General features: G+C 37.7%; 1 protein-coding gene across 1 annotated transcript; it reads right to left on the bottom strand.

The window, feature by feature from the left end:
* Positions 1–697: 697 nt before the first annotated feature.
* On the bottom strand, positions 698–17,348 carry LOC130909792 (NADPH oxidase organizer 1-like). Its single transcript, XM_057826649.1, has 8 exons — positions 17,210–17,348; positions 16,871–16,951; positions 16,710–16,776; positions 10,371–10,554; positions 10,102–10,304; positions 7,156–7,254; positions 1,908–2,025; positions 698–1,820 (listed from the first exon to the last, which is right to left on the bottom strand). The coding sequence occupies exons 1-8, from the start codon at positions 17,282–17,284 to the stop codon at positions 1,130–1,132; spliced, it is 1,518 nt and encodes a 505-aa protein (XP_057682632.1). The 5' UTR covers positions 17,285–17,348; the 3' UTR covers positions 698–1,129.
* Between the last annotated feature and the right edge of the window lie 1,905 nt (positions 17,349–19,253).

The raw sequence follows: 19,253 nt of genomic DNA on the forward strand, positions 1-19,253 counted from the left end.
ATTAACTGCTCGTCTATGTGCCTGCTGCCTGAACTGTAACAACCGTACACGATGGAGCTGGAGTTCACTGGACAGAATTTTCTCAACAATGCGACCAACACCAAACCAACGCCCATGTCCGGCCAACACCTTCACGTCTGGAAAATCTGACAATCACCCGAATCAATGAACTCACACTAATCGACAACATTGCTAAGTGCTATGGCAAATCAATAACTTTTGGGAAGAAAATTCATTTGGAAAAAAAAACAAAAGCTCATGTAGTATGATGTATGCAACTTTACCATGTTTGATTGTGCGTCCTTGGCTGCAAGGGGACGGGTCTGGATAAGCATATGCTTCTCCCGTCTGCCCTTGTCTTTCTTTGGTTCTTTCTTTCTTCGGGCTAATCATATTACATTTTGCAACTGCCATTGATACCGATGAAGATGACAATAAACATTTCAAACAAACTAACCTGGTAAAGTGGCATCCAATGTTATTTAAAAAAAAAAAAATGTAATTTTTTTCTTTGTAAGCCAAGTCACCTTTGAGGTATTTCTTGTATTTTGAACAGACGAAAGACAACAAACTCATTTTGACTTAAGTAAAAAGTTTATTTAAGTGTCCTAACACATGATGAAAGTTAGAAGTCACAACAATGATCATTCTCTACACCTGTGAAATGTATAACAGCTAATAGTATTTCTAAACATCTCAGTATGAACTGATGCTGTAATTTCTGTGAATAGAAAAAAAAAATAACAAATAATAAGAAAAATGATGAATTCAGTGATGAGAAAATATTTTACCTACTGAGATCCAACAATCCACTTCAACAATATTTACCAATGTGTTGCTCCTATTTACTCTTCCCAGTGCTTCATTGAAGCTACATATTTCACTTGCCATAATCTACATATTGTAAAATCATGTCATTGGATGAATATTTTCCGTCTCTTGTCTGTTCGGGTGATTCTAGAATCAATGGGGTGATGATTTTGCAGTAAAATACGTCTTATGTACAGGCGTATGTGTTATTGGCGCTAAAGAGGTTAAATGCAGAATTTTTAAAAATGTGATGAATGAGCACTAGCTAGCGTAAAACATCTCAATCATAACTCCATTGTGAAGTATTTGGACTGTATCCCTACAAACGAGTGTGAATTCTTGATTCAGGCCTCATCTGGAGGTTGGGTTTAGTCGCCAGAGCAGCTTTTTGGGTATTTGCGGAGCACCTGTTCATAATTTCCTCCTTCTTGGGTCTTGGAGGCACCGATGGAGCAACCGTGCCCATGTCGCTGCCTCTGGAGCTGAAGCTCCCAGAACTTCCAGAACTTATATCACTAAAAAAACTAGCGCTGGAGTTCCGGCGTTCCTGGTTCCTACGCTTATTCACGTTCACGCTCTCTTGAAGAGAGGGTAGGAACGCGTCTACTGTGGATGGTGAAGACATGCTGCGGACCGAGAAGAAGCTGGATTCTGCGTTTGAGCTTGTGCTGATGCTACGAGTGTGACCGTCCACGTGGGTGTGGATGAATTCATCCCAGACGGGAATAGCAGTCTGATTTTGAGTCTCTGACAGAAGTTCCATGGATCTGGCTTTAGCCAGATTACCAAGCCCACTTGGCCGAGCTCTGGACTGGACTCCAGAACCTTGCCCTGCGTGAGTTTCCCTGGTGTGTTGGACTGAAGAAGTAGAGGCGTCCAGAGGGGCTCCGCTGATTGTCAAGTTGAGCGAGGATCTATTTAGCTTGTTCTTTAAACTGAAAAGTCCTGTCCGAGGGTTGTTGTAGGGCTGAAGGTACATAGCAGGGACGTAGCCCACTTTCCCTTTGAATCTATAAAAACAAAAAAAACACGTTGAAATGCTTTTATGGAGAGATGCAAAGCAATAAGCATTGTAATTCCAGGAAAGATTTGGTTACCTGGTGAGCCACCAGCCGTCATCGGACATCTTTAGCACCTCCACCACGGAACCAATCGGCAAAGACACCTCATCGTGCTTCTTGGTGAAGTAATTCCGCACGGCACAGTAGAGTGGACCTGTGAAGACACAGAAGAACAGGTTCAGCCAAGTTGTGATGAAAACAGATTAAAGCATGTACTGTATTTGAGTGGAGCCCGATACCAGTGGTGGAATGTAACGAAGTAAAAGTACTTTGTTACTGTACTTACTGTTTGTACACTTTTGTGTATATACTGGACTGTCTCAGAAAATTAGAATACACAATATTCTAATTTTTTGAGACAGTCCTGTGTATATATACAGGACTGTCTCAGGAAATTAGAATACACAATATTCTAATTTCCTGAGACAGTCAGTTACTTGAGTATAAATATGAAGTGATACATTTTAGTTTTACTTAACTACACTTTACTATTTTATTACTACTACTATTAAACGCCACAATTTTTCAAATTGTCGCCTGCGTTACACGTTAATTTTGTTTGTTTTCTTTTTTTCTCATTGCGATTTGACAGTCTCATTCTAATGCCCTCGGCGCAATCGATAAGCCTTGTGCAACTATACTGTAACTGAGCACTAGAGGCAGTAACACAAGTACAAACAAGATTAGGCAGGTGAACAGGATATTGACTAATAAAAACCACCACACTCTTGTACAACAGGTGGTGGTATGCACCAGATAGTTGCTTGCAATCCGCCATTAAGCTTAAGTTTTGGAGTTTTGGAGCTTGTTAAGCTTCTGTTAGTAGTCAACTTTATTGCTTGCTTTTTCCATCCTGTACAGATTTAAATACAACTGTGTGGTCAATTTTCTGGTTCTTTCTTTGAATAGTGAGTCAGATCTCCGTATATACTGTATGTATGTACAGTATTAGCAGTGCAACGGTTTGCGGTTCAAAGCCGAACCATACGGTTCGCCCTGTACGGTTCAATACGCCTTTATGAACCACGCCTCTTCGGTTTTGCGATTAATTTATTCCGAACGCTTGTGGAATGAATTGGTCGAGCTCTGTGTGACTGTGTGTGACGTGAAGCACAGCTGTGGAGAAATTCCCGCCCCGCAAGTAAATGTCCGATCGCTGTCAAGCACCTGTGTAATAGAATCCGAGTAACGCCCTCTCTCGCTTACGAGCGAAGTGAAAGTGAAACAAGGAAGAAAACAAAAAGCTATGGCGAGCGGAGGAGTGGAGAGACCGAATTTTGAGGAAGCCCCAGCTTCTTTCAATTCTGCGGTGTGGCAACATTTCGGTTTCCCCGTGGACTACAATGCGGAGGGAGAGAAAATATTGAAAAAAAAAAATTTTGAACAATTTGCAAGCATTGCTCAGCGCTTGTTCCCTATGCTAATGGCAACACTTAAAAGATGACTCCGGTCCCCCCAACTTTCTCAGAGCAGGACAACCCTGAAGATGACACCAGTGAAAACACACGGCGGACTTCGTCAATTTATTTGCAACGCTTGACCCGCATTACATTGTTCCCTCGCAGACATATTTCTCCAACAACGTAATCCCCGACATTTATTAAATGGCACGCAAAGCCATCGAAGATGATTTCGCTAAAGCACATAGTTTCGCCCTAACCACTGACAGTTGAACGTCCCGTGCTACAGAGTGCTACTACCTAACTGTGACGGTCCACTATAACGTTTCGGCAATGAGACAATGTGTGTTAGTGAAAAATCAGAGACACGGAGAGGGAAGAATGTTTGTTGTGACGCTGTAGCAAACGCGATGCTAGGCTAGGTGGCTCCAATATTTCCTGACTGCAGCCATAGCTCATGCATGTAGAACCACATACGAAATGACAGACTCGGTAGCGTTAGTAAACAGCCGCCATTTTAGAGCAGTAAACTTCTCAGAAAGGCTCTTTTGTAGTGAACCTTCCTAGCGAACCTAAGTAACTTTTTATCTTAAACACTCCTAAATCGGCAAAATCTTGACTTGAGTCTATCTTTAAAGGATGAAACAGTTTTAAAATTTTCACATGTCGAAAGGAGACAGAAGGGAACTAATTCAAAAACGGGAGCAATTTTATCAACTTTAATGGTTGATTCACAACATTAAATGACCTCCAAACATAGCAAAGGTGACTATGTTTTTGTTTATTGTTTCCATTTTTTTTTGGAAAAAATGAAAAAAAAAAAAAAAAACATGAAAGGTACCACCAGTTACTTTGCCAAGTAACTATTTTACTACTGTGTGTGTATTTCAGTAGTCAGTCACTACACTAGCCAAAGAGCTAAGAGGCATTTTAACAGTCGAAAATGTTTACATTTTAAGTGTTTATTTCATTTTCTTAAAAGCAAAATATAGGCAGTTTAAAAAAAAAAATAAAAAAAAAAAAGTGATCACAAAAACCGAGGTTCAAACCGAACCATGGGCTAACTGAACCGTTGCACCCCTAGTATGTACTGTATATGGCGGAAAACACAGACAAGATTGAAAAAGCACCCTTTGTTAAAATAAACTGCTCTATTTTTAGCCAAAAGAAGTGTGTGTGTTTGATAGAACAATATCTCTACATATAGGCTGCCATATCACATTCATGGCCCATTAAGCCCCCGATATATTTTTAATTTGTCCGTTTTACCCAGGAAACCCCCGTTTACAGACGTCGCGCAACCGCTTTTGTTTCAACTCAGCCATAAAAACAAAGGTAATTAATTGTATTTATTATTCAAAGTCTGTCATTTTTATCTTAGACCCATTAATTGATGTCAAGTTTAAAAAAAAAAAAAAAAAGACTTTAAAAAATTATTCAAACTTCTAAACAAATTAGATCACAATGAAAAAAATGGTGTCTGTAAAAAGTCACGGATATCTACCTCATAACAATTGCTGAATTGTATTTTTTTTTTTTTTGTTACTGTCGCATTTTCTCCGATATGTTAGATGATAATTAATCGATCTAAACATTGAAAAAAAAAAAAAAAAAAACGTTTAAAAGGTTAAATACAGTGGGGCAAATAAGTATTTAGTCAACCACTGATGGTGCAAGTTCTCCCACTTGAAAATATTAGAGAGGCCTGTAATTGTCAACATGGGTAAAACTCAACCATGAGAGACAGAATGTGGAAAAAAACAGAAAATCACATTGTTTGATTTTTAAAGAATTTATTCACAAATCATGGTGGAAAATAAGTATTTGCTCTATACCAAAAGTTCATCTCAATACTTTATTATGTACCCTTTGTTGGCAATAACGGAGGCCAAACGTTTTCTGTAACTCTTCACAAGCTTTTCACACACTGTTGCTGGGATTTTGGCCCATTCCTTCATGCAGATCTCCTCTAGAGCAGTGATGTTTTGGGGCTGTCGTTGGGCAACACGGACTTTCAACTCCCTCCTCACCCCGCGGCGTCAAAATGATAACAAGAACGGGCAGCAAAAATCCCAGAACCACACGGGGGACCTAGTGAATGACCTACAGAGAGCTGGGACCACAGTTAACAGAGGCTTCTATCAGTAACACAATGTGCCGCCAGGGACTCAAATCCTGCACTGCCAGACGTGTCCCCCTGCTGAAAAAAGTACACGTCCAGGCCCGTCTGCGGTTCGCTAGAGAACATTTGGATGATGCAGAAGAGGACTGGGAGAATGTGTTATGGTCAGATGAAACCAACATAAAACTTTTTGGTAGAAACACAGGTTCTCTTGTTTGGAGGACAAAGAAAACTGAATTGCACCATACCCACTGTGAAGCATGGGGGTGGAAACATCATGTTTTGGGGCTGTTTTTCTGCAAAGGGACCAGGATGACTGATCTGTGTCAAGGAAATAATGAATGGGGCCATGTATGGAAAGATTTTGAGTGAAAATCTCCTTCCATCAGCAAGGGTATTGAAGATGAGACGTGACTGGGTCTTTCAGCATGACAATGATCCCAAACACACAGCCAGGGCAACAAAGGAGTGCCTTCGTAAGAAGCATTTCAAGGTCCTGGAGTGGTCTAGCCAGTCTCCAGGTCTCAACCCCATAGAAAATCTGCGGAGGGAGTTGAAAGTCCGTGTTGCCCAACGACAGCCCCAAAACATCACTGCTCTAGAGGAGATCTGCATGGAGGAATGGGCGAAAATACTAGCAACAGTGTGTGAAAAGCTTGTGAAGAGTTACAGAAAACGTTTGGCCTCCGTTATTGCCAACAAAGGGTACATAACAAAGTATTGAGATGAACTTTTGATATTAATCAAATACTTATTTTCCACCATGATTTGCAAATAAATTATTTAAAAATCAAACAACAAGATTTTCTGAGTTTTTTTCCCACATTCTGTGTCTCATTGTTGAAGTTTAACCATGTTGACAATTACAGGCCTCTCTAATATTTTCAAGTGGGAGAACTTGCACAATTAGTGGTTGACTAAATACTTATTTGCCCCACTGTATATGAAAAAGAAAATCTCGACCACTCCTTGATGTCTGCGATTTCTGCATCGCAACCCTTGTTTTATTACCATGTTTCACCCATAAAATCCCCCCAAAATCCAGCTGTGGCCATTCACAGCTGTGTCTTGACACTCGATCAAAACAAGGTAAGTACGCGATAATATCACTTTCATGCGTCTTTAATTCTGCTCTTTTGTGCTCTCCCCTCCAGATAGGGTTTCGCTGTTAATTTTTTTATTAAATGCCCTCCTGTTCAAAATTTTTCTCCCCCCAGAAAATGGAGATTTTAAGCTTTCGAATGATGTGTCACACATGCATAGCGGACATTTTTGAAAGTTGGCCAAATTGGGGGTCTCAGAGCGGAACATCAAGTCACCTGAGTGTTTTCCACCATATATATAAAATATATTTATATATGTACATACTGTATATCACATTTTTGCATCGGGAGAGTTTTAGTTGCAAACTTTAGAGAAAGTATTTTTGTACTTTTACTTGAGTATGTTTTTTCTTAGCGTGACCACATTGACTATGAAGTCAAAATAAATAAAATATGAAATGTGTCCTTTTATATGGCAGCCAGCATCTAAATACATTAAATGAATCTGAAATTGAAGTTGGCACATTGGCGTGGCTCTCACCAAGCTGGAGAGATCACCACTTTCTTTTGTGGCCGTAGTGTAAAATTAGTTACCTGTCCCTGCCCTAAAAGCATCTTTTGTTTGATTGTCAAAGCCTTTTAGTATGACAAAGAGTTGCGAAACATTTACTTCGTGACACAGAACTGAAGTTAAAGAAATAAGCAGACAAATGCCACACCTTCCGTCTGGAATCCACTGTTATCATTTTCCTCTTTTTCCAGATAAGTAGCAGGAAACCAGGCAATATGCTTCTCCTCATTCTCCACCAACCACCAACCTGAAACGGAGAGGAAAATGATATCAGAAATGATGATCGGGCAGGTAGTAGTTATTGCATTAAGGCCACACATTTTTGTCTGAGAAGAAAAACTGGATCAACTTTCGGATGAGTCAAGTTTTATAACTTGTCCTAAAAGTATTTTTAAATTGTGTCTTTTTATGTAGTTGCTGTAATTCAAAATAGGACAACTATCCGCATGAACCTTTTAAAATTTATTTTCAAAATTAAAAAAAAACAAAAAAATCGATTCTAATACCATAATTTCCGTATTATAAGGCGCACCTGACTATAAGCCGCCACCCACCAAATTTGACATAAAAACTGCATTTGTTCATAGATAGGCCGCCTGGACTATGAGCCGCAGCTGTCCTCACTGTATTATGGGATATTTACACCAAAAGATATTAACTAGTAACACTTTATTTGACAGCGGCATCATAAGACTGTCATAAGACCAAATGAACCCTCAAAGCTTCATTGGTTCAACAAGCTTCATTTGGCCATCACTGCTCCCTTGAGGGAGACAGTCAACCTCTGCTGCCAACTGCTGTTAACTGTTGTTGTCTAACATGCCTCCTAGCATGCATCGCAGCGACACAAGTGTAAATACCAATCAAAATTCAAGTTCTGTGCTAGCTATTTCTTCACTTAGTGTTCCAGTTGTTTCATTAATTGCTAGTTATTAGGGGTGTAACGGTACACAAAAATCTCGGTTCGGTACGTACCTCGGTTTTGAGGTCACGGTTCGGTTCATTTTCGGTACAGTAAGAAAACAAAATGCAAAATATAAATGTGCTAGTTGTTTATTACACACCTTTGTGCTTTCAACAATAGGAACATTAGCCTATACAAAGCTATAATTCTGCTCAAAAAGTAGCGGGTAATTAAAGATATACCAACAACAATTTTCCTTTCAGACCCCGTGTATTGGTCAGCTTTCTTTCTGACAGAAAGAAGAAAAAAGAAGTCCTGTGCTAAAGAGAAAAGCAATCCCAACGACAATGATTTTAACATGTATTTTAAAAATGAAATGCCTCAATGAATCTTTTTTTTTTTCTGATGAACGGTTTTCAAAAGCTTTATTGGTGGATTTTCTAAAGATAAAGCGCCACACAGAAATTAATGAATTTAATTGTGTAAGCAGGATCTGTGTATTATTATTATTTAATTACAGGTGTTTTAGCTCATTTTATTTATTTTATTTAAATGGGCCATTATTTATTTTATTATGTGTTTACATTTTACAAATGTGATGTAGTATTCATTTATATTGTATATTTTATGTTGTATAACTTTAGTTCCTATGTGAATATCAGTTCCTACTTGTTTTGTTGTGGTAGGAGGGTTTCGTATTGAACACGGGGCCGTCTTGGTTATTGTTATAGCAGAGAAGACAGCAGTAAATCAACAAAGACAAGTCAACTGTGCCCCAATTTAAAGCAGAGAAGACAGCAGTAAATCAACAAAGACAAGTCAACTGTGCCCCGATCTACCACTCAAGAGATCTGATGGACTCAAAAAGTGGGTTACGATTGCATATTAGTTTGAAAATCGACCGGATCCACCGTATTTTTACACGAGTGACTTCCGGTCTGCCCGATCCTACCTACCGGTAGTAGTATTGATGCAGGAGGGTCGTGTCTTGCGTCAAATAATAAACTCTGCCGTTCTTTTCGCGTGCGTCATGTTGAGCCGCTTCTGAGACGCCTCTAACAAGCGGTCGCACTGCGACTGGTGTGCATTGGCTGATTGACTTTAACGCCCGCGTTTCACTGTGTTCTCGCGGCGGCCACGTTGTCACGCCGTTGACGTTTCTGGGTTATACTGTCCTACCGTGTTGGTCCTCATTATAGTAGAGAAGACGGAGTAAATATAATCTACACAAAGAAACTGTAACCCGATCGACTCACAGCCTCAAAAAGTAAATGTTACATTAAGTCAGAAACTCGTCGGTACGCCTCCGTTCCGAACCAAGCACCACGTACCGAAACGGTTCAATACAAATACATGTACCGTTACACCATTACTAGTTATGGTATTTGGTAACACTGTATTTGACAGTGGTGCCAAAAGACTGTCATAAGACCATATTTATGACATGACACTGCCATCAGCATTGACAAATGCTTATGACAGATATCATTTTACATCTTCCGGCAAATTATCTTGCTTTTGAATAGATGTAAAAGATCCACCTCAGCATCAAAGGGGCTCTTGGAGTCTTGTCCGTCGTGTTATCAGTTAGATATCGGGCATTTGTTTTCCTTGTGTTGGGGCAGGGCTTACCGCCATTTGTTCTGGACTGTCTGGAAAACTATTTGCAGACGTAGGCTTGTCAGCGTTACTCTTGCTCAGTCAGCTGCATGACGCACTCGTTGGGCTTCGGTGATAAGAAGGTGTTGTTTATCTCTTACACCCTATATTCTGCTTGTTTTCCTTAAACTATGGTATAAGTGCTATTTATTTGATATTTGGTGTGTTAGAGTAATACAAACAGTCAAACAGTTATTACGAGAAACGATACTATTCCCTGATTGATTATATTAAGTGTGTTAGAATAATGCAAACAGTAAGACGATGCCTACGAGAAAAAGTACCTGTCTCCTACACCAGTATTAATCCATATACAGTATAAGGTGCATCGGATTATAAGGCGCACTGTCAGCTTTTGAGAAAAATGGTTGCTTTTAGGTGGGCATTATAATGTGGAAAATACGGTAATAATTTAGTGTGGTTTATTTTACAGTATGTTTTTTTTACTGCATGTTCGAAATAAATTCTATTTAAAAAAAAGATTTGTACAATTGCAGTGAATCCTAATTAATAAATAAGTAGTACACTAACCAGAAGGCTCTTTAATCAGGACGTCCAATGTTTCATCCATGGCCACTTTAAAAGGGCGATTGTTTGTGTCTTTGGTCTCATAGGCGGCCACGCAGCGGTATGTCTCGGTGACAAATGGGTGGGTTATGGAGCCTCCTCCTTCACCACTGATCCCTCCGCTCCCACCTCCGCCCGAGTTATCATCTGACAGCAGGATCATGATGCTGACACACACCAACCCGTCAGTTTGTCTCACCATCGACGCTGAAAAATAATTACGGAAAATTTACCTGTTCTTGGTGAAATCTTGCTCCGTGTCGTGGTCGCGCGGTGTGAAAAACTGGGTGACCTCTGAACTCTGGGTCACCATTTGGTCACACATGAGCAGTTTGTTGCAGTAGCTCTCCAAGCCCTTCATTCGTTGGACGTATCGCTTGGATTTGCTTTGCTGGAGGCCATTTGCTTGAGTCTCCCCTGAGGAGAAGGAATTAGTTATGAAGATGGACGTTTTAATTCCTATTGTTTGTTGAGCTTTTGGACCTGGAATCTAAAAATTGAAGATCAATTAAATCGCCTGAATATGAAATAATGCTGCAATTATTAATCGATTAGGCCGAGTAATTTGATTGGAAAAAAGATTCCAATTAAATTTAGCTGCCTCGAGTATTCTTTTCATCAAACTGCCGTTGTTTTGAAAGTGTTTGCATTAAGTTTTATTAATTTAGATGGATATACTGCCCTCGAGTGGCAACACTAAATATGATATAACTCATTTCACATGGCTGAATCCACTTGCTCCCTGTTAAGACCAACATAAGCTAAGTTTTTGTTTGAGTTAATGTTTTTGTAATGCATTCGTAATTTAGTTTATAGCTATATTTAGCCGTTTTTTGCGGAAATATGTGTTTCAACCATTTGTTAAGAGCATTGTATCAAAAAAAAAAAAAAAAGTTATAGCCATAGACTTAAAAAAAAAAACTTGACTTGAAAGCTCCTTTATTCACTGCGCTCCACATGCATTTGAGCACAAAGCCGAATTTAGGACCGCATGCTAACAAGGATTGTCTCAGGAGTGATTTGTTCGAGGATTCAAGGTAATTATTATGTTTTTCGTACCATGCATGCATTTTCAAATGTTATGAAAAAAATCAATGGGAGAATTTACCAGCTGTATACCTCGCAATATTTATGTAAAATAACTGCTATCTGCCTGTTTTTTTGCTTTTAACCAAGAATCGAGACTGTTTTACGTCCATATTTATAAAGAATTCAGTGATTTAAGCATTTATTCACAAGAATTTTCAACCTAAAAAGCCAATGTGGCACCCCCCTTATCATAACAAAGAGCTAACAGCCTAGCATAATTCTTCGACATAGTTACGTAAAGCAAATTCAAACTGCCCGTTTTTTTTTTCGCTTTTAACCAAGAATCGAGATTCTTTTACGTCCACATCTATAAAGAATTCAGGGATTTAAGCATTTATTCACAAGAAATTTCACAGAAAAAGCTCTTTACATCAGGCGGCTGCTAACTACATTCACTAACAGAATAGCATTGTACTTCGACATATTTACGTAAAATAAACGCTAACTGCATGTTTTTTGTTATTGTTTTTAACCAAGAATTGAGACTTTTTTACGTCTATATAAAGAATTCTGGGATTTAAGCATTTATTCACAAGAACTTTCACCAGAAAAGCTTTTTACATCAGGTGGCTGCTAGCTACATTCACTAACAGAATAGGATTGTACTTATGACATATTTACGTCAAATAAACGCTAACTGCACGTTTTATTTTGCTTTCAACCAAGAATCGAGACTGTTTTACGACCATATCATAAAAAAATTGGGGATTTTAAGAATTTATCCACAAGAATTTTTAACGGAAAAAGCTCTTTGTCTGTGTTTCAACTCAGTCAGCTTTGACAGCCATGCCAACAATGCTGGCCACTACGCCAGCCTTGAGCTCCCAGTAGGAACCTGGGAAAAATACTTAATCTGGATTTTATTAGGGAACAACTTTGAATTTTTTAATGCCGCTGCTCATGGAGACTCATATATAGCTAAGGTAGATGCCTGTTTTGGTTTTATGTCGGTAGCAAGTTTGGTTTGGAAAATATTTGTTTCTGAAGTTTTTGAAAATAGTTCCCTTACGGATCAGCCCCATTTCCCGTGTCATGTCAAGTATTATGAGGTCTATGTTATAGCATTTAAGCTAGCGGACTTTTGTTATGTAAGTTAGCCAAATGTTCTTTTGTCGTACTTAGGTCCTCATTTATTTATTTTTTACCGTTTGAAGCTCAGCTCAGGTATTTAAATGTTTATGTTCCTTATCCGATTTCTCAATTATTTGAACTAACTAGTTTATCGATTAATCGACTACTAAAATAATCTATTGCTGCAGAACTAACGTGAAATTTAAATCTGTTCTGTTTAGCATTTAGTGCATGCAAGACATGGATGTTTAACACCCACTTTTACGCAATTTCTTGAATAAGGCGGCACGGTGATGACGAGTGAGCATGTTCGCTACACAACTCTGCTAAAAAGGGGTTCAATTTAAGGCTCAACCTTGTGGAATTTGAATGTTGTCCCGTGCCTCTGTGGGTATTTCCTGAATGCTCTGATTTCCTGCCACATTCCAAAAGCATGCATTTAATTGAACACTATAAATCTTGTGTGTGCGAAAGCTTGTTTCGGTTTTATCCGTGCTCTGCGATTGGCTGGCAACCACTTCAGGGTCACCTTTCACCCAAAATTGGCGAGGATAGGCGCCAGCACCCCCAAAGACCCAATACAGTACTGAGGATAAGTGGACAAATTGATTTATGGATAATTTATCCATGCCAAGCCATACTTTTTACTTTTACTTGAGTAGATTTGTGAAGAAGAAACACTACTTTTACTCCGTTACTTTGTGCTACACTAGTCGCTAAATTTTTCCTCTTTATTCTGCAAACTAGTTTTTAACTTTTTTTTTGGACATAGATGCCAACAGTGGCGCTACCAGTTATACCAGAGGCCCCCAAACTATGGCCCGCGGGCCAGATACGGCCTGCCTCCACATTCGTAATTAATCGCAATTTAAACCATTTATAAAATATGCCCTATTTTTCTGTAAATTATTGTTGGAATGGAAAGATAAGACACAAGACGGATATATACATTCAACATACGGTACATAAGCACTGTATTTGTTTATTATAACAATAAATCCACAAGATGGCATTAACATTATTAACATTCTGTTAAATGGATAGAAAGACTTGTAGTTCTTAAAAGATAAATGTTAGTACAAGTTATAGAAATTTTATATTAAAACCCCTCTTAATGTTTTCGTTTTAATAAAATTTGTAAAATTTTCAATCAAAAAATAAACTACCGGTAGTAGCTCACCATTGTTGATGTCAATAATTACACAATGCTCATGGGTGCTGAAACCCATAAAATCAGTCTAACCCAAGCGCCAGCAGAGGGCAACGAAACACCAAAAAACACATGTTAGAAGTGGACATTACACAAGTAAGAAGTGGACATTACGCTGTGCTGTCATTTTAATCTGTTTGAGCGGGGCATGTGCGTTAAATGTGTCAAAAAAATTTAACGTGATTAATTAAACACGATAACATGATAATTTTGACAGCCCTAATTATATTATATTATATAATATTAAATTATATTATTATTTTTATTTTATTTACTTTTGTTCTGTGAAGAATCCAGAAAGGGTTATTTGATTGTGGCTTTCTGAGAAACAAATTTTTACATTTAGGCACTCCTGCAATCGTCACACTTTTTCTGTTACAAACTGACTCCAGCCCCTCATCAGAGAAGGGAAAAGTTATGTGGCCCTCACAGGAAAAAGTTTGGGGACCCCTGAGTTACACCAATGAGATGTCTCAACAATAATCTGCATCATACCAATCAGTCTCAAGCTTGCCGTTCTATTGCTGCATTCGAGGAATGTGGAAAATTGGACTTATCCCACTCGGATGGTACCAGTTGCGACGTCAAAGTGTTCCAAGTGAATGTAAATAACAAAAATGGTTGTTCGAGACAAGTGGATTTTTATTTTGGCCATTAAAAGACATTTTGATCTCCAGAAAACCTGCCTTCTCGGAAGCGATCTAATAGTGGAGGAAAAATGGCGGCACTGCCTTAACATTTTTCCTGGTCGGAGGTTGGAAAAACCTGACTTCCCACCTTCCTCGAATGCAGCACATGATCACCCCGGCCTGCTTAATCACGAGGCGTCCCTAAAACACCGTAAAAAATAAGTATTTGAATAGAGTGCTAGAGTTTTAACCTCTCTATCGAGTACGGGACGGAGGAACCAGTTACGTCTCGCAGACACAGAATTTCATTGATGTTGACAGGCAAAGAAAACAATCAGGTCAAGCGGTAATAGACAGTTGACATGCAAGAGTATGCTAAATCGCTGACGCGACGACTTGACAATGAATGCTATGTGTTCGTGGCTTATATACTGTTCTCAGTTGTTCTTTGTGACACAATGAGGAGCACAAAGTCTTTGTGATGGAAGCTTTGTGATGCATGAGTGTGATGCAGTGTGCTGGCACATGTGATGTAAGATGCAATATGCTGGCACATGATAGAACCCCCCCTCTTAAGGGACGGCTCCAGAAGTCCTACCTAACACGCTTTCCCAGTTTTTATTTGGCACCGATTGATCACAGAAAACTGGAGATATGATCCTTTTACATTCATAATAGGAAATGTTTTCTCCACTAGAGGGCACTCAGACTCATTTGATGAATAAGGCTTCATTTCAGTTTTTTATTATATATATATATATATTTTTTTTTTGGCTTAATGTGGTTATGTAATAGGTTATAGTCTTCTTATTCAAAGTACAATAATAACAGTTCATATAGAAAAAAAAATGTTTAAAAAAATAAAATCAAAAGTCAGAAGCAGTCACTCACAATATTACTCATTACTTGAGTATTCTTACCAAATGCTTTTTTACTTGTACTTGAGTACATTTTGGATGACTACTTTTACTTGGGTATTGTTATTTTAAGTAACGCAACTCTCATAGGCGGAGTTTGACTTTTGGGGCACGAGGGGCACAACATGTTGATGACCTCAAAAAGCAGCGTCAGCAATAAATACAAATACAAGAATATTTATAATAATAAGATGACAATGAGCGTTTTTCGTTTCCCATCATTCTTGAGGGGAATTCTAAACCAGGGTGCTTAGGGAATACTTCTCGTCAAGATCGTCAACTATTGAATATGGTACGCGCGCTGGTGTCGTGCCAATTTAGTTACCCCAGTCAAAAATTGTATCCCCTGGGTGGAGCCATATGGAGGTAGATTTATGTCTTTATTATTCAATCAAAAAAAAAAAGTTGCTTCAATCAAAAAAAGTCGCTTCAATCCCCAAAAAATGTGTTTGGATGGAAAAATTAATTTTGAACTAAAAAAAATGCTTGTGAAAGCTATTTTTCTTTGATTGAATTATTATTCAATCAAAAAAAGAAGTTGCTTCAAAAAATATAAATTTTCAAAAAGAAAAATCACTTCGATCAAAAAAAGAAAAATTTCAATCATTAAAAACATTTTTGGATCCGAAAAAATATTTGAGATTGAAAAATCTGCATTTGAACACTTAATTTTTCATTGAAAAGGTTTTCTTTGATTGAAGCAATTCTTTTTGTGTTTGGGCCATATTATGGGTAGGAAATTTGTGTCTAAATCATTCAATCCAAAATAAAGTTGCTTCAATCAAAGAAAAATATTTTCACTCAAAACAAGAAATTATTTGAAAAATTAAATGCCCTCCCCTATTTTTATTTTATTTTTTTTTTTGAAAATTATATGCAAAGCAAATGACTGTCTAAGGTGCTAGTCACAAGATCTGTTCAAAAAAAAAAATTTGACCCATTATTAAAATATGTTTTTGTTCATTTCATTCATTTGTGTTGCAGTAAGAGTCATAAGCGGATTTTAAGGGGGGCCCAGGGGGGGCCAGTTATATATATATATATATATATATATATATATAGTTATATATATATATATATATATATATATATATATATATATATATATATATATATATATATATATATATATATATATATATATATATATAGTTATATATATATATATATATATATATATATATATATATAGTTATATATATATATATATATATATATATATATATATATATATATATATATATATATATATATATATATGTATAGGAAAGTCAATTTCATGCAATGACACTTTTAGGCCACCAGGACGGCCCTGGGCCCCCTGGGCCCCCCTTAAAATCCGCTTATGACTCTTACTTGAGTAATATTTTTGGCTACTCAACCCACACCTGACGAAATATCATGATTATTCATCGGTAACTATTATTTGAAAAACTGCTTCATAACGCTACACTACACAGCACTGCACTGCATTGTATTATGTTCCGTGAACAGAACAAAACATATGTAATGCCTAATTTGTAACCTAATACTCATGAATGAGAGCGAATCTTTTGTTTACCCAACCAACCTTTTCAGTCTGTTTGTACCATAAACTAGTCCAATCCCATCCCTGTTTTTCTTTATTCTTACAAAAGTAGCTAAAAATGATCTTACCTTTAAATTTGGGAATCACTCTGCTGTTATTTGAGTTGAAGAGAGGAAACTTCTTTTTCAGCTGCCTCTGTTTAGAGGGGAAATAACATTTTTAATCTTTATTTTGTAAGAGTGAGAGGCGTCATTTTAAAACTATTACACAAAAGGGAAAGAAAACTCACGTGAAAGTTCTTGAAATCTTCAAAAGACCTATAGACAATCACTTCATTCTCATCTGACCAAAGCACTGATATCATGAACATCTGTAAAGCGGCCAAAATAAATTAATAAATATTTCATGGAATTAACGAGATTGCAAATCCATTTATTTGACATCAATTGTCACATCAATTAGAGATCAGATAGATTATAAATAAGAACTACACGGGGGGGAGGGGGGGGGGCACATTTCAGACTACCTAAAACAAGATTAAAGTGAGTTTTTCGAGCAAAATAAGGGAAAACCATCACTGCAAAGATATGTTGGCACTGCAATTTCACTTTTGGAGCCTTGCACTCACCTTAAGTTTCGGTGCCTGCCTCTGCACAGCTCCAATAATGCGAGCGGAGAACACAAAGCGCTTTTCCGCGGGCATGATGCGCTGTTCAAGTCACGTTTATGCGGATGAAAGTGGTTTCAACCTTGAGCAAAGCCGCTCATGCAATGCAAGAAATAGTAGCTGCTCTCGGTTTATATATAGTGCGTCTCGTGGGCGGAGTCACAAAACTGGAATTGGCACTAGTCGAAATATGTACGTGCTGAGGGATAATTAAAAAAAAAAAAATCAATCCAGAGGGAGGTCAATACGTTTAGCCGTTTTGTTGTCCACTTAACCCTTTCATGCACATTTTACCTATTTAACTCATTGGCTACCATTGACGGCGATAGACGTCCAATCCATTTTGACTGTGAGGTTCACTTCACATAATAGAACAAACAAAATGATGTTCACTTCACACAATAGAACAAACAAAATTATGTTCTATTGTGGATTGGACGTCTATCGCCGTCAATGGCAGCCAATAAGTTCAATGAATACTGAAGAAAAAGTCAATATTTCCATTTTACAAGTTCTTTAATTCTCATAATGAACAGGAGATGACGACACACATTTCAGGAACAAAAAGAAAGCATTAATCAGCTAAGATCATAAGCGGATTTTAAGGGGGGGCCAGCCCCCCCCCTGGTGTCCAAAAAGTGTCATTGCATGCAATTAACTTTCCTATATACTTTCCTATATATATATATAAGTTGTAAAGCAATAAAATTGCAACAAAATAAGAATGAAATGAACAAGAAAATATATTTTTATAATGGGACAAAATTATTTTTTCAAGCACCTTAGACGGTCATTTACTTTGCATAGAATTTTCACAACAACAACAACAACAACAACAACAAAAAATAGAAAAAATATATTTAAAAAAAAATTTTTTTTTCTTTGATCGAAAATATCTTTTTTTTTTTTTTTTTTTTTTTTTTTTTAATTGAAGCAACTTTTTGGGGGGGATTGAATGATTTAGACACAAATGTCCTATAGCTTTCACATGCATTTTTTTTTTGTAGTTTTTGCATTCAAACACATTTTTTTTAATTGAAGCGACATTTTTTGGTTGAATAATATAGACACAAATCTACCTCCATATGGCTCCGCCCAGAGGATACAATTTTTGACTGGGGTAACTACATTGGCACGACACCGGCGAGAGTACCATATTCAATGGATGACGATCTTGGCGAAAAGTATTGCCTAAGCAACCTGATTTAGAATTCCCCTCAAGAATGATGGGAAACAAAAAACGCTCATTGTCAACTTATTATAAATACTCTTGTCAGTGAATTTTATTGCTGACACTGCGTTTTGGGGTCATCAACATGTTGTGCCCCCCCTGCCCCAAAAGTCAAACTCCGCCTATGGCTAATATATATACAGTACATTCCTTAGGGAAAGAGTAATTTAAAGCTGATTGATTAGGACACACCTCATAAAATATCACGAGGTGACCCCAAGATAAGTGCCCTGAATCTCAGCCAGTGTACACTGCTGGCCAAAAGTATTGGCACCCCTTCTGTCAGATAATGTTCAATTTCTCCCAGAAAATGATTGCGATTACAAATGCTTTGGTTGTATTTATTGCAATGAAAAAACACAAAAAAGAATGGGAAAAAAAAAATTCAATAATTTTCATTTTTCACAAAACTCCAAAAATAGGCCGGACAAAAGTATTGGCACCCTTTGAAAAATCATGTGATGCTTCTCTAATTTCTGTAATTAACAGCACCTGTTACTTGCCTGTGGCACATAACAGCCGGTGGCAATAACTAAATCACAGTTAAAATGGATTAAAGTTGAATCAACCACTGTCCTGTGTCCTTGTGTGTACCACATTGAGCATGCAGAAAAAAAGAAGACCATAGAACTGTCTGAGGACTTGTGAAGCAAAATTGTGATGAAGCATGGGCAATCTCAAGGCTACAAGTCCATCTCCAAACACCTGAATGTTCCTGTGTCTACCGTGCACAGTGTCATCAATAAGTGTAAAGCCCATGGCACTGTGGCTAAC

This window comes from Corythoichthys intestinalis, chromosome 21, assembly GCF_030265065.1.
Source record: "Corythoichthys intestinalis isolate RoL2023-P3 chromosome 21, ASM3026506v1, whole genome shotgun sequence".
Lineage (NCBI taxonomy): Eukaryota > Metazoa > Chordata > Actinopteri > Syngnathiformes > Syngnathidae > Corythoichthys > Corythoichthys intestinalis.